Source organism: Peromyscus maniculatus, chromosome 3 (assembly GCF_049852395.1).
Source record: "Peromyscus maniculatus bairdii isolate BWxNUB_F1_BW_parent chromosome 3, HU_Pman_BW_mat_3.1, whole genome shotgun sequence".
Taxonomy (NCBI): Eukaryota; Metazoa; Chordata; class Mammalia; order Rodentia; family Cricetidae; genus Peromyscus; species Peromyscus maniculatus.
Window position 1 is genome coordinate 68425314 of NC_134854.1, and position 14217 is coordinate 68439530.

Genomic DNA, 14217 nt, shown 5'->3' on the forward strand with positions numbered 1-14217 from the left:
AGCACAGATGCCCCTTCACCCATTGCTTCAGTTGTTAAGGACACTCAGATGGTTCACTGGCTGTTGGTCAGTCAAGTTTTGAAAGTATGAGGATGCAGAGAAATGGCTGGCATTGTCATTTTCAGTTTAATATGATGCATGCACACGTAGACAAACACGATAACTTATAAAGTGCTACACTAACTGTGGGAAAGATGACTGACCAAACAATTAAATGAGGTGATGTTAAATACCTCATACATGTCCTAAGAAGATGCCAATGTGAGGTTGTAAAGGAGGATGGGGAAGGTGCCTGTGGGAGTCCTAGTGATGCTGACTCAGGAGGTTTGGTTTTTTGGTTGCTTTGGGTTTTGTTTTGTTTTCATATGGCATATGTGTGGTGCATGTGTGTTTAATGCATGTTTTTGCATGTGTTTTGACACATGTGTGGTGCTGCATGTGCATCTGTATGTGCATGCATGTGGAGACCTGGATTGACATCACTAATCATCCTTGAATGTGGCTCCGGTTTATTCATTGAGATACGGTCAAACTCAGTACACACTAGTCTTGTTAGCCAGCTCTCTCTGGGGCTCTCCTTTCAATCTTCCAAGGCTGGAGTTATAGGCAGGCTGCCATGTCCATCCTTCAAGTGAGTTTCTGGAATTTTATTTCACTAGTCAGGCTTGTGAGCACTTTACACTAAGCCACCTTCCCAGCCCAGTACTCACTAATTTACAAGGATGAGCCATGTGAATCTCCACTCTATACCTTGCTCCCCACCAAGGTGCCCACATTATCCCACCTCTCACAGTCAGTGTGGGGATGTCTAGATGCTCTACCTCAGTAACTGCCTCCACCACTGAAGGGCTGATCAGAAGAGAAGCCATCTCATTCTTTGGATGTGGATCTTGACACATCATTGTCCCTTAGGAACTTGGGTTTGACACTCCAGTTCCCACTAGAATTGGCTCCCAAAACTCCAGTAACTAGTGCTTATGATTCGTTCCCCACTCAGTTTCATTACACATATCCCTGCCTCTGTACTAACATTCTGAGTGACTCATGGCACCCTGCTGCAGAAGCTGTCTTCCTGGATCCAGGTCCCTGGTGGTCACATTATATCAATTCTAAGATGTAGTTCAACTGTCATCCCTTGCTTTAGCTCATTCTGTTGTTTACTCCAACTACCCTCCAACACTGACATCTCTACTGAACACATCTGTACCATCATTGTTGTGATTCACATTATTAATTGATTTTCTCCCATCATAAGCTGAATTTTCAAAGACTGGACCAAGTGTTCAATAATCAAACCCATCACATCCCATTAGTGTGGTGATGTATTTGAAGTTAATTTGTCTTATTTCTGAATGGATTGAGAGAAGATAAAGAACAATTTGCTACACAATTTCCCTATATGGTTGTTGGCATGTATGTGTATTTGGTACAGTGAATGCCCATCGTTCCTATTTTTCCAGAAGATAGCTTCTTGAAAATTCATGAGTAAATTAAGTTATATGAGGTGAATGATGCTTTCAATAAAATATAAATGATTACATTCTAAAGAAAGCCAGTAATAAATTTAATGTGCCAAAAATAGGTTATGGTTAAGAATAACTATTTTTCCCCTGGAGCCTTGACTTTCACTTTGATAAACTGGGGTTTTTGAATTTCTTTGTGGTGTTCACCTATTGAGATGGATTGGATGTAAAATCTGACTCCTGTGTTTGAATCCTTAGTCCCAAGCGGGTAGTCCTGTTTCTGGAGGCTGTGGTACCTATAGGAAGTAGAATTTCCCTGGAGGGTGTGTCTTGAGGGTTGTGGATCCCCCTGACTTCCTGTCCTGTTTCTGCTTCATGGTCTGCTGAGATGTGAGCAAGCAGCTTCATCTTCTGCCATCATACCTCCCCTGTAAGGAAGACGGAGTCATCTCAAACTGTGAGCCAAAGTAAAGCCTCCCCTCCTTCAGTTTCTTAGCTAGGCATTTGCTTTTTGAGATTATAATTTAACTACAACATTCCTCCCTTCCAAACCTTCCCATATACTCTTCTCTGCTCTCCTTCAAATTCATGGCCACTCTCTTTCCACTAATCGTTATTGCATGCGGATATGTACATACGTATACGTTCCTAAATAGAACCTGTTTTGTCTGTATAAGCTACCTGTTAGTTATTTCTTCAGGGCTGACTGGCTGGCACTGGGCAATCAGTTGGTGTGCTCTTGCCTGGGAAAGACCTCCTGTCCTGCTCCTAGGTTCCCTTGGTTGCCTATGGTTCTTTGTGCAGCACTCAGGTTTCATGGCTTTTCCCATCCGCTTTGGCATATTCATTGTTGTCGTCCTTGTTCAGCTCACGTCTGGACAGTTATGTTGGTGAGAGTTTGTGGGTGTAGCATCGGACATTGCTAGGAGACACCATCTCACAAAATATTCCCTGGCCCTCCGACTCTTCAGCCTTTCTACCCCCTCTTCCACAATGATCCCTGAGGCCTAGTGATGGGAGTGTTTTGAGGTTTTATCCGCTGGGGCTGGGCTCCACAACTCTTAGATTTGATTGGCTGTGGTTTTCTGTATGGTATCCGTCTATTGCAAAGAAAAGTTTCCTTGATAAGGGGTGAGAACCATACTTCTCTATGGGTATAATGACAAATGTGTATGGACTGTTGTTGAAGATTATCCTGGTTTACTAAAATAGTGGTTGTAGGTTCTCACTCAGTGACCACAACTTCACTAGCACTGACTAGTTAGCTAGGTTTCCAGTTCCAGGCCTGGTTTCCATCCCATAAAAAAGGTCATAAGTCCCATGAGAGAGCTGTTGGTTACTACCAAATTAGGTGTGCCACTACTGCACTCTTCGGGCTATGGCGCCATGCTGGCCATTGTTGTGGTCATAGGCATCACAGGCATCATAGGCAGTCATCATAGCTGGGTAGGACTGTTGGTTGCCTCCTTTGGGAGCTTTCATGGTGCCTTCTGGTACTACAAAAGCTAGTTCTCAGGGAGGAAGGGATTCAGGTCAGTTCTAGCTCAGAGGTCTCTGGGCCCTGTTTCAGAAGTGCAAGGTATTTTCAGCAATAAGGATTTACCTTCCATCTCTGGAAGGCAACCAAAGGCAACAGCAAAAGGCTATGTGTTTGGGAGTCTCTTGGACAGCCCTGATCAACAACACAAGAGAGGGATTCTCATGTCTGGCACTGGGGTTTTTGTTAGGTAGTCTTTGACTCCCAGAGGAAGCACTGTCAGACCAGATGAGAAAAATTCATTGAAACTATATACGTATATCTATATATGAAGTTGCATGTATTGTAGGTTTTTGTTTTTTGATAAATAGCTAATAGTATGATACCTTGTGTCTTTCTCAGACATACTTATTATTATACCTACCTACTATGTTCTTCTGTATTCACCCCCTTCTATCTAAGGAGCCACATCTTTCCCATTTTCCTGATCAGATGATTTATGCCCTGATATTCCCCCACTCTATTGCAGCCCAACTCCCTACCCTGGCAGTCCCATTTACTTGCCTGGTTTCTGTATTTACTACAGGTTATGTGATCACATCTGAAGATTTAAAGCTAGGAGCCTCCAGGACAGCCCATGAGATGCTCTTCTTTCTGGGTTTGGGTTACTTTACTGACTATGATATTTTCTAGATCCATCCGTTTACCTGAAAAGTTTGTGATTTAATTTTTCTTTGCTGTGGAATAATATTCCATAGTGTATATGTACCACATTGTCATTATCTATTCATTGGTTGAAGGACATTTAGGTAGGCATTTTAATTAAAAGGAAGATACATAACACACTCAGGTAATCACTTTTTTTTATATTTAACTTTTAAGTAATATGTAAAAGAAGGGATTTCAGATAAAACAACAGGAATTTGTTCTTGTGCTGTAAGTATTACCAACCTGCAAGTGTGAACGTGAATATTGAGCCAAAATTATCAACTTAAACCAGAGTTGCTCTAATTAGACACTAAAGCCAGCAGCTCAGACATTAAGGATGGAGTAACTTCTAGACATATCCAGTGGCTGCTGGATCACAGGTCTGGAGTCAGCCTTCCAGGGCTCAAGGGAAGTCACATGTCAGCGATGAGCAAAGGTAAGTGCCCTGCAGCCTAGGGAATGTGGTATGTCTCAGAAACCCAACGGGAAATCTTAGGTCTCACTGTACCTCCCATAGATAGCAAAGGAAACAGGATATGCCAGTGTGGGAACTAGAGAGGATAGTTGATACTTGGGAGTGAACCCGGGGACTACGTTTGTGTTTGCCAATCTTGGAATGCCCTGGCCAAAAACACATTGTAAGAACTTAGAAAATAGAGCAGTCAGAGTTAGATGAAGAGATTGCTCTGCCATGATGTCATTTGTTGCTTTATAAGAAGAAGGAAGGGGACCCAAGTGCATGCTTGCTCTGTTTCACTGTGTGATGCTCGGCACGGTCCTTGTCTGATGTAAAATCTCCATCTTCAACTTGCCAGCTTTCAGAATCATGAACCTTATCATTTACAAATTACTCTGTAATATTTTTATAGTGACAGAAAAGACTCAGCTAGCATCCCTACTCACAAATGAAATAGTGTCAAAAAGCTACTGTGGTGGCTGGGACAGGAAGAGGTTTGGAGAGCCATGATTTCCTGAGGGATTTTCTTACAAAATGTATCATCAAAAATTAATATGAAAGTTGGTAGTCATCCCATTTAAGCAATTTTTTCTTATTCTCCTGCCTTCTTTCTTTCTAATCATCCTCACTCCTTTCTCCCCAACATCCCACAAGGCACTGGCTGAAGCAGAGGCGTTACTGGGAAGGAGTAAGCGCAGCCATGTGCTCAGAACCTCCAGGCTGCCGTATTCCCTTCCGTTCTGACTCTTTAGGTCTAGCTCTCACTCAGCCTCACTTCCCTGTAGGCTTTGGACAAATGGACAGAAAGAACGGAGCTCAAAGAGCCCAGAACAGCAGGGCTCGTGACTGTTGAGTGAGCTTTAGGGACAAACACTCAGCTTTTCAACGGTTACTGGTTTCTAAGACATGGGGATTTTGTTCATCCATTCCATTTAAAGGGCAATTAAAAGGATACAATGAATATGGCAAGGTGACAAACATTTTTTGTTTTGTCTTCCCCGCCTTGTGAGGGAGGCCAGCGTGGACAGCTGTTGAGTTACATTTCTGTCGCCATGATGAAAAACATCACACCACAGAGTGACTTATTTTGGCTTATGGTTCCAGAGGAGTGTGTGTGTGTGTGTGTCATGGAGGGGAAGCGTGGCTGCAAACAGCAGCCATGATGGCAGGAACAGGAAACTGAGAGCCCACATTTCCAGATGCAAGCAGAAGGAGAGAGTGAAGCGGAGGTGCTGTAGACACTTTCAATGTTAAAGGCCCTCCCTGCAGCGACACACTTCCTTCAGCAAGGCTCTACCGCCTGAACCTCCCCCAACACCACCACCTACTGCGGAGCAAGTGTTCACTTGCCCCAAACTACAGGGCAGTTCTCATTCAAACCATCTAGTGGTAACCTGAGTCTTCGACGGTCTGAAGTTGATACCTACCCCAGATCCAGATGCCATGCCATAACCCTGGAGGAAATGAGTTAAAGCAGTGTTAGGAGCTGGTGGAAGAAAGAGAGAGGAACCCCAGAGAGTGTCATTATTGTCTTTACAGAGACCCCAGAAAGCCACCTTCCTCCTCCAGCCACTCAGGACACCCAGAGGCTTTATGTGGGACCAGAAGAAGCCCACCCACTGTAGGGAGACACCTAGTATTAGAGGAGGGATATATCCTGGGCCTCTGTCCCTGGGAGAATACATTTCTGCTTATAGTATCTTGTGGTCATGGCCAGGAGAGAAATAACCCTAACAGAAAAAATTATCTCCAGGAAAGACCATACATACACTGTAGACAGGCATACTTTACGGACTGCTTTCCAAGTGTTTGTCCTCAGCTTATCTTCTCCATTCATCTCTGTAGCCCAAATCTACAGTTTACACCTGTATACCAACTACCAAAGGCTTTGAGTGTACGTGATTGTGCTCTACACTGTATTGTGCACATCTATTGTATAGGAATCAGCTTAAGCCACTTCTAAGTCCCAGCCTCCTGTTTCTTTTCTTACAGAAGATTCTTTTGGTGGCTATTAAAAAGGCGGAGGAAAGTTTTCAAAATCCTTACCAGACTGGCTTCCGCCATTGCCCTTCCCTGGCAGGCGAGGGCGCACTTCACACACCTCCACAAGCCTGCCTTCATCTGGGTTTTGGAGCGCTGTAGGTCCATCTGTAAAAGAATGTACCAGCCTTCTGTGCACACACTCTGGAGCTCTCTGCTGTGTGGGATAATGCTGAACATACCTCGGTGGTTGTGAATGATCCTGGGAGCGCTCTGGGTTGGCGATCCTGGAATCCAGACTTGGCCACCCTGAGAGAAAGCTGGGGAAATAGACGTGGGCTTGGAGTTCCCCTGGGCTGTACCTTGGGGAGGAGGGTGCTGGCCTGAGAGATGTGCTAAAGAAACAAAGGCACTATCAGGACTGTGGCTGGGCTGAGGTCTGGGGGGCAGTAATTAGGCTGGGGTAGCAGGCGCTAAGATGAGGCTCTAAGGACCCAGCATGTGGCTCTGTAGGGTGCAGTCATCCCTGACAAGGCCACTGACTGTAAGGCTCCCTGGTGCAACCATGGAGACATCACGTGTGTCCCATAGTAACCTGAAACCACATTATTTATCAGCTGCCACGCAGACTCCTCCCGCTTGCCCCTAGCTCCTCCGCCAGACTCTTCGCGGACGTGTGGAGTCTGGCTCCCTGCGCCACTGCTCCCTGATCTGCCGGGTGCAGACTGGGGCTGGTGGCTGGCCATCCCTCCTAATAGCGGCTGGCTCCACCCACCAAGATCACCCTGGAACCTGTTTGTAGTCACCCTCTTGCTAGCCGATCCCCCTGGCAGCTACGCTAGCTGAAGCGTGCTGCAGCCCGGGGCTTCCAGGTCCTGCTCAGCAGAGGCTGAGGCCAGCACGCGCACGCGTGTACACACACACACACACACACACACACACACACACACACACACACACACACTTCTGGGTGTCACCGCCCTTGGGGACCGGCGCTGCTAGCCAAGCATCTCCGCCCAGAGTCCTGGAGTGCACAAGGCACTTGCCACGTTGCTGTCACTCACATCGTGTTGAGAGCCAGCTCTGAGGACACGCACGCCTTTGCTCACAGGCAGCCACAGCCTCGCTCAGCGGCTCCCAGCTTGCTTTTTGTTACAAGCCGCACCCCCAGCGCCTGACTCCCGATTCCGCTTTCCCGGCAGCGACTGGGAAGAGTTGATTTCAGTGGGATCTACCTGGGAACCTAGAGGGACAGGAAAACCAGGACGTGGCAGAATTGTGGTTTCTTCAAAACGCCATCTCCACCCGGTAATCACGGCTCCGGTCCTCACTTGGGTCCTCACCAGAACAATGGATTAAGTTACTCTTCTCTGGGCCAGAAGTCAGGTTCAAGACTTGGGACAAAATGAAGGAAAAGGCGATGATCAAGACTGCAAAGATGCAGGGCAACATGATGGTGAGTGCTGCTGTTGGCAGGGTGGGAATCCACCTGGAGAAGCAGTGTGTGGTGGGGCAGACCTCGGGAGTCCTGAATTTCCCGGCAAGTCGGAGACCGTGTTGGTGTTCATATATTGCAGCATTTCCCACTTGAACCTGAGGGTGTGAATGATCCAGCATCTGTGTGCAAATGGGATGTTGGCGGTTTGGCGGTTGCTGTCTTCTGGACATGTGGCTTTGTTGCTTTGGGCACAGTCTGCTCTCTGGCTTGTGTCTGCTGAGTTTCAAATGCATCCCCAGGGCTGTTCTGAGGCCAGCACAGAGAAGGGAGGTCGCTTAAGACAGGAAGTGCCCCTGGGCCCTAATGCCCTCCCTGGTCTCCCGGGTGCAAGTCAGGGCTGAGACCTGTGGGGTTTCAGCCTCCCATATACTCACTATGCCAATATGTGTGTCCCTCTGCCCTGGAGGCACACAGTGCATCCACAGCTGCCAGGCAGGCAGGGGCCTGTTCCCCAGGTTTGGGAAAGAGGATTGCCCCAAAGATGATTGACTCTAAGGTAGGGGGCAGTGATTGCAAGTGCCTCTGAAGGATAGAAGACCTCTGGGGATGCCCAGAACCTCAGGGCTGCAGGTCAAGGGGCAGTTTGGCTTTGTCAACTTTGTCAACTTGAGGATCACTGCCCTGCCTTCCAGCAAGATGACCCCAGCCTGCCTGTGGCTGGCTTGTCTGATATCAGTGTTCTTACTGTTAGTGCCAATGGCCTGAGGCATGGACCTAGAAGCCAGAGTGCAGGATTCTCCTGGTAAGGACAGAGAGGTTGCCGTCTAGTTGAGTGGAAATCCTGTGTGTATGTTTGCTTGGGTGATGTTTTAGACTTTAAGGTGTTGATTTTGGATAAGGGCCCCTTGTGTTACCCTGTAGGTTTTTGCTTTTGTATGAGGCAGGGGCAAGGAGGGATTGCCATGCTACTTCAGAATAATCGGCGAGCGATGGAAGAATGCTTATCTAGCTAGGTCTGGAGTTGTTTACAAAGTGGGTCGTCAAGTCTGGGGTATGCTGGTGGAGAGGCGTGCATGCTTGGGAGAGCCAGTCTGCCCAACTTGAAGTCTCCCTTTAAATGAAGAGAGACCAGAAGCGAGAATGTACTCTAATTGTAAAAAGTACCCTACCCTCAGCAAGGCACCTGTTGCCTGGCACAAAGAAAGCTGCAGGTTTAGCTTAGAACCTGACTTCAGGAGGGAAAGAGTAGCATACACGGACTGTGATGATGCCATACAAGCCTTCATTCAGTGCCTCTGCTTGGGCTACCTGACTTAGTCGCCTGTTTGTGAAAAATATGTCTGCTTTCTTACTTCTTTTGGTCTGTTATGGTAATCAGCATAATTTTGTATGAACAAGTCATAAGTGTGTATTAAGTGGACTCACTGTACAATGTCCGCCCACACCATGGTCCCTTTTCATACCCTGCCATAGCATGCTAATAGAACTGGAGCATTTAGGTATGAGGCTAGAGACATGGATTAAGATTAGTTATGTAAATAACATGTTATCGATGCTCATAGAAATCTAATATCAAATGAGCATTTTTAGTCAGAGCTGGCATGGTATGCTGTAGTATAGAGGTATCTTTATGCTATATCTCTTAACAATGTCTGAAGTCCTCTCCTCACTCTCTCCCTCTCAAAGGCTAAAAAGCTTGCTCATTGTGTGTCTTCTTGCTCTTTGAATATGGTTACCCACGTGACACCTGTACTCATCCTCTTCCTTGTCCCCCTCCCTGCCTTGGATATTACTGTCATTAGAGCCAGTTGAACTGAGCCCAGGGGATTCTGCAGCAACCAGCATTTTATCCATCATCTGTTGGATCGAGAGCAAGATGAGATGTGAGATCACTGTACTTTCAAATGCTCTGTCAACTTTTAAGTCGATAACTAGGAGTCTGGTTTGTCACTCATTTGAATCTCATTCTCCAGCCGAGTCCATGCGGCTTCCGTCGAATGACACTTCCACACTTGCTCATTTGGGGCTTGTGGATTCCTAATTTTTCCTCAGCTGCCTTGGAAGGCTTGTTAATCACAGTCTCGCCTGGGTTGGATGACTGGCAGTTCTTGGCACTCGAGGCTTGATTGGAGTTTAGGTGATGTTTAACATTCACTGCAGGGACTGCGTGATTTACGCCTGGTTCTGACAGGTGAGTAGTCGGACATCTCGCCACCCCAGAAAGCAGCAGAGTGCCTCCCAGTGAGTGGCTTCAGGGCATCCACATGTGTGCAGAGACAGACAGACCAGACAAGCCTGAGCACTTATGTGCTTAAAGCTGATTTTGTGAGGAGAGATCGAGAGGCAGAGCCCAGTGGTTGTAGGGATGCCAAACCCAGTTACAGTCATGCACTGAATTCCTCTTCAGCCAGCTCTTCCCACATGCGGTTCTATGTGTAGCCCTCCCAGGTTTGCAAACCCATGCATCACCAGGAGCCCCACAAAGACTGGACAGCAATCCCTGGCTGGCCCTGTCCACACCACATTGCCTAGTTGAAGACTCATGTTTACCGCAGACTGTATTCCCTATACATTCTTTCAGAAGTTCATTTGCAGTTGGGTGGCTTAGAGAAGGCAGATGTGTTGGTAAACTCCCTGAGACAGAGGAGCCCTTTATCTAATAGAGGCTGCACCCCTATAAATCATCTTCCAAGCAGAGCTATTTTATTTTGTGTTAGTCGATGAGAAATAAGAAACGACACTGGTGAAATCAATCCACAGCTTCCCTTTCATTCTTGACAGACATCCATTTCACAAACTTTGAATGTTCTGAATGTTAACAGACTAACCTTTCAACTTGCCATGCCGTACACTGTGAGAAAAATCAAGATGTTTCACTCTCCTAGAACAAAACATTATTTTTAAAGTAACACTGTTTTTTTTATTAAGTTTTTCCTTGAAACATCTTGGGTCTTCAACATGCACATTTTCAACCCAGTGTCCATTTATTGCTGATGCGTTACTGTTCCACTAATGTTCAGGGGTATCTCCTCTTGGAGTAGGTCCAGTGGGGAGTTTTACTGTATGAAGGCCATTGCTTTCCGTTAAATCTCCCTGCTCTGTTCCTATGAGCTTTTCCCTGACATTGAGTTTCTAGGTAAACGTTGGTTCAGAGCCAAGGCTTGCTCTGGTCCTCAATGCCTGCCTTGGGGATCCACAAGCATGTGATAGGAGAGCAGTGTTTATGTATTTCTCTGGTGCCCAGGGGTCTACAAGGTGCCTGGATCCTTGAGAATCTCATGGCCAATCAACAATGGCTTTAAAGGAAGCTGTGGCCTAGGAATTCTTGGCACAGGGAAAACCGAAGTGTTCCTTGTGGCTTCTGGAACCCAGTTGGAGTCTTTTGTCACTGGATGGATGTTCCTGTGACACTGTGAGTCCAGCAACTATTCACAGGCACTGCTTTCCCCATCCTGTTTTGGGTAATTCTCCTGAATCAGAACTGTCCAAAGTCAGGGTTTTCTTTCGTTCAGGCTCCAGTGACCAAAACAGTCCACAGATAGTGGGTGTAGTGAGCAGAGAGCCTTTGAGGTTTTTAGGCCACACCCTTCTGTGGACCCCTCTCTAGAAACAATAGCTCTGCTTGGGAGATGAGTTATAGGGGTGCAGCCTCTATAGATAAAGGGCTCCTCTGTCCCAGGGAACTTAGTGGCACTCCTGCCACTGCCTCTTGTTCCTCGGTGACATGAAGCTCCTCCCATCAGCTATCAGCAACAGGCATTGATGTTTAGTATTTGAAGATGATATGCCTTCTGAAAATGGGTCCAGGCATGACTCAGAAGGTCCAGGTTTCTGAGGTTTCTGAGCACCCCCCCCCCCATGTGCCCATCATGGAGACTCAGGTTGATTTCCCCTGCTTCCTGACTCGACAGCATCTCTTCCTAACATCTTCCTTCTCAGAACTCTTCCTAAAATACAGCCTACTATCTATGCAGGAAAGGTGGCTAGACATCCGTCCATGCCACAATAGCTTACCGGGAGCAAGAACAATCTTAGATACGTTAACCACAAGTAAAAGTATGCAAAGTTGGGGCTGGGGCCATGCCTCAGCTGTGAATTGATTACTCTGTAAGCATGTAAGCATGTAAGCATGCTCTGAGTCCAGCATCCATGTCCGAAGTGGGGCATGGGTACACCTTTGGATGACCATCCCTAGAGAAGCAGAGACAGAGGGGTCCCCAGAGATTCCTAGCCATGCAATCCAGCCTAATTGATAAGCTCCAGGTTCTAGTGAGAGACCCTGTCTCAACAAAGTAGAAGGGCTTAAGGGGACATAGGAAGTTGGCCTTCATAAGCACACACACACACACACACACACACACACACACACACACACACACACTCACACACACACACAAATATGAAAGTTGGTAAAATTAACACAAAGAAATTCTCAAAGCCAGAAACAGGTAGTCAGCTCAGGATTCTTCATAAGTTGCCTTAGGTAGAGCTTCAGTGGAGAGGGCTGTCTTGTCTTCTCCAGAGCCTGAGCGGGACTTTAGCTCATGTGGCCTCTGGGTCTCTGTGTTTGGACCCATCAATATGCTAAATTAATGACTTGCTGCCCAAAGCCACTCCCCTTTCTAGAACCCATTCTGCACACCCGCCACTCTGCTCTGTACCTGTGCGCTGTTAGTGTTAGAGCTCTGTTATTACCAGGAGGAGTGGTGCACTGTGGGTAATATTACAGCCAACTACAATCCCCACTGGTGGTGGTTCTCCAGGGCTGCTCATCTCAGGGCATCTGCTAACCAAAAGGTTAGGAGAACTTTCTGGAAGACCATTCAGGAAAGACTGAGGTGACTGTAGGTGACAGCAGAGCTCAGTGTCCTATTATATGAAAACATTCCTTCAGGTTCTAATGGATCGGGCAGCCTGAGAGCTGGATCCATACATATTTTTACCCTAACATTAAAGGGTTTGCCTAGTTCATGGAAGGAAATAACTCTGGCCTTCATGCCCTTTTGATTTGGAGAGGGGTATTAATTCACCTCAGAACATTTGTTTCATTTCACTTTAATAGTTTAAAATAAATTTACAGTGTGGGAGAATTTAGTGAAGTCTCTTGGTTGCAGGAACCAGTGCTGTCTGGTTAGCAAGAGTGCACCTAGGAACTGAAGCACATGCCAGCCCCCTTAGGTCCTGTGCATATGCTATGCTAAGCCAGCAGGGGTACACAGGACCAGTCAGCGCCCCTTTACCATCCAACTTCTCCACCCCCCCACCCCCCGAGGATGGGAGATGCTCTCCTCAGGAGTACGGTGGGTTTTAGAATGAACCATCTGGAAGAAACCCAGGGCATCTATGAGCTGGAAAGTCAAGACTCACTAACTGAGAGCAGAAGCTTTCAACCCCACAATAGCACCACCATTTTGTCCAACACCTCATGCTCAGGGGACTTGGAGTCAGTTATCTGGGCTCTGGACAGCAGGGAAGGATTAATGGTGCTTCTCATCTGCCGCTAGGGCAGAGGCCAGTGCACATTGTCATCAGGCCCAAGGAAATAACCAGAACATTGACTGAGAAGCCTCCTGAAAAACGCACAATAAAGTCTGGTTTCAGGATTGTGCGGGAGGCGGAACCGAAGAAGAGACAAGTAACAAAGGCAGAAGAGGGAGAGAATGCAGAGACACCCAGCTGCAGCGGAGAGCTGGAGACAGAGTGGGAGGGAGTGCTGAGGAAGCAGGCAGAGGTGTTCTTGTTTCCTTTGTAACCAATTCAGACTGAAAGATTGCACATATTCACAGGGTTGGGATGTGTGTGTAATACTCAAATCAAATCAAACATTAACATTCTTTTAGTTTATTTTTGCATTTATTTTATGTGTATGGGCGTTTTGCCTGCATGTATGTCTGTGCACCACATGTGTGCAATGCCTACAGAGGCCAGAAGAGGGCAATGGATCCCCTGGAACTGGAGTTACAGACAGTTAGGAACTGCTCTGCAGGTGCTGGGGAACTGAACACTGGTCCTCTGAAAGAACAGCCAGTGCTCTAACCACTGAGCGGTCTCTCCAGCCCCTTCCTTTGTTTGTTTTAAATTAACTTCTCCCTCTCCCTCTCACAAGTGCCGTAGCTCACCTGTGGAGGTCAGAGGACAACTTGCAGCTGTTGGTTCTCTCCTTCCAGCCTGCGAGTCCTGTGGTTGAACTCAGCAAGCGCCTTTACCCTCTGAGCTCTCTAGGGCCCTTAGCCTTGTCCGAGGTCCACCTGAAAATTTATTTCCAACCAAATGGAAATGATGTAACAGTAGCAGAGAAGCTGTCGGTCAAGGTAGTAGAACTAGCAGGGAAGGTTCTAGAATTTTCCATGAATTATAAAGTCCCACTGAGCTCCCCTCCTTAGTCAAGAGTAGTTGTACTTCTCTCTTTTTAGTGTTGTCTTAGGACACACTGCAGAAGTGACCCTCCAAGGCAGAACACAGACACTGCTGGCCTTGGATTTCCCACCACTGACCTTACCTCGTCTTTCTACCTTCCCCAGATGCCACTGTTTACAGGTAAAGAGAAAAAGTGGGTAAAAGGGAAAGAGTACACATTGGCCGGTGAAGGGCTCGCTTCACAAGCTTGGAAACTGAATGCAGTATCCAGAACCCATGTAAGAAAGCCAGGCATGGCGCTGTGGGTACTGGGCAGGTGGAGACAGGCAGATTCCTG

General features: G+C 47.0%; 1 protein-coding gene across 1 annotated transcript in view; it reads left to right on the forward strand.

Annotated features, from left to right (window-relative positions):
- The first annotated feature begins 7170 nt into the window (after positions 1–7170).
- Dpp6 (dipeptidyl peptidase like 6) overlaps positions 7171–14217 on the forward strand; it is a 790869-nt gene continuing 783822 nt past the window's right edge. The window contains exon 1 of the mRNA XM_042273279.2: positions 7171–7541. Coding sequence (XP_042129213.1) covers positions 7491–7541 — 51 coding nt within the window. The 5' untranslated portion in view covers positions 7171–7490. The remainder of the gene's footprint in view (positions 7542–14217) is intronic.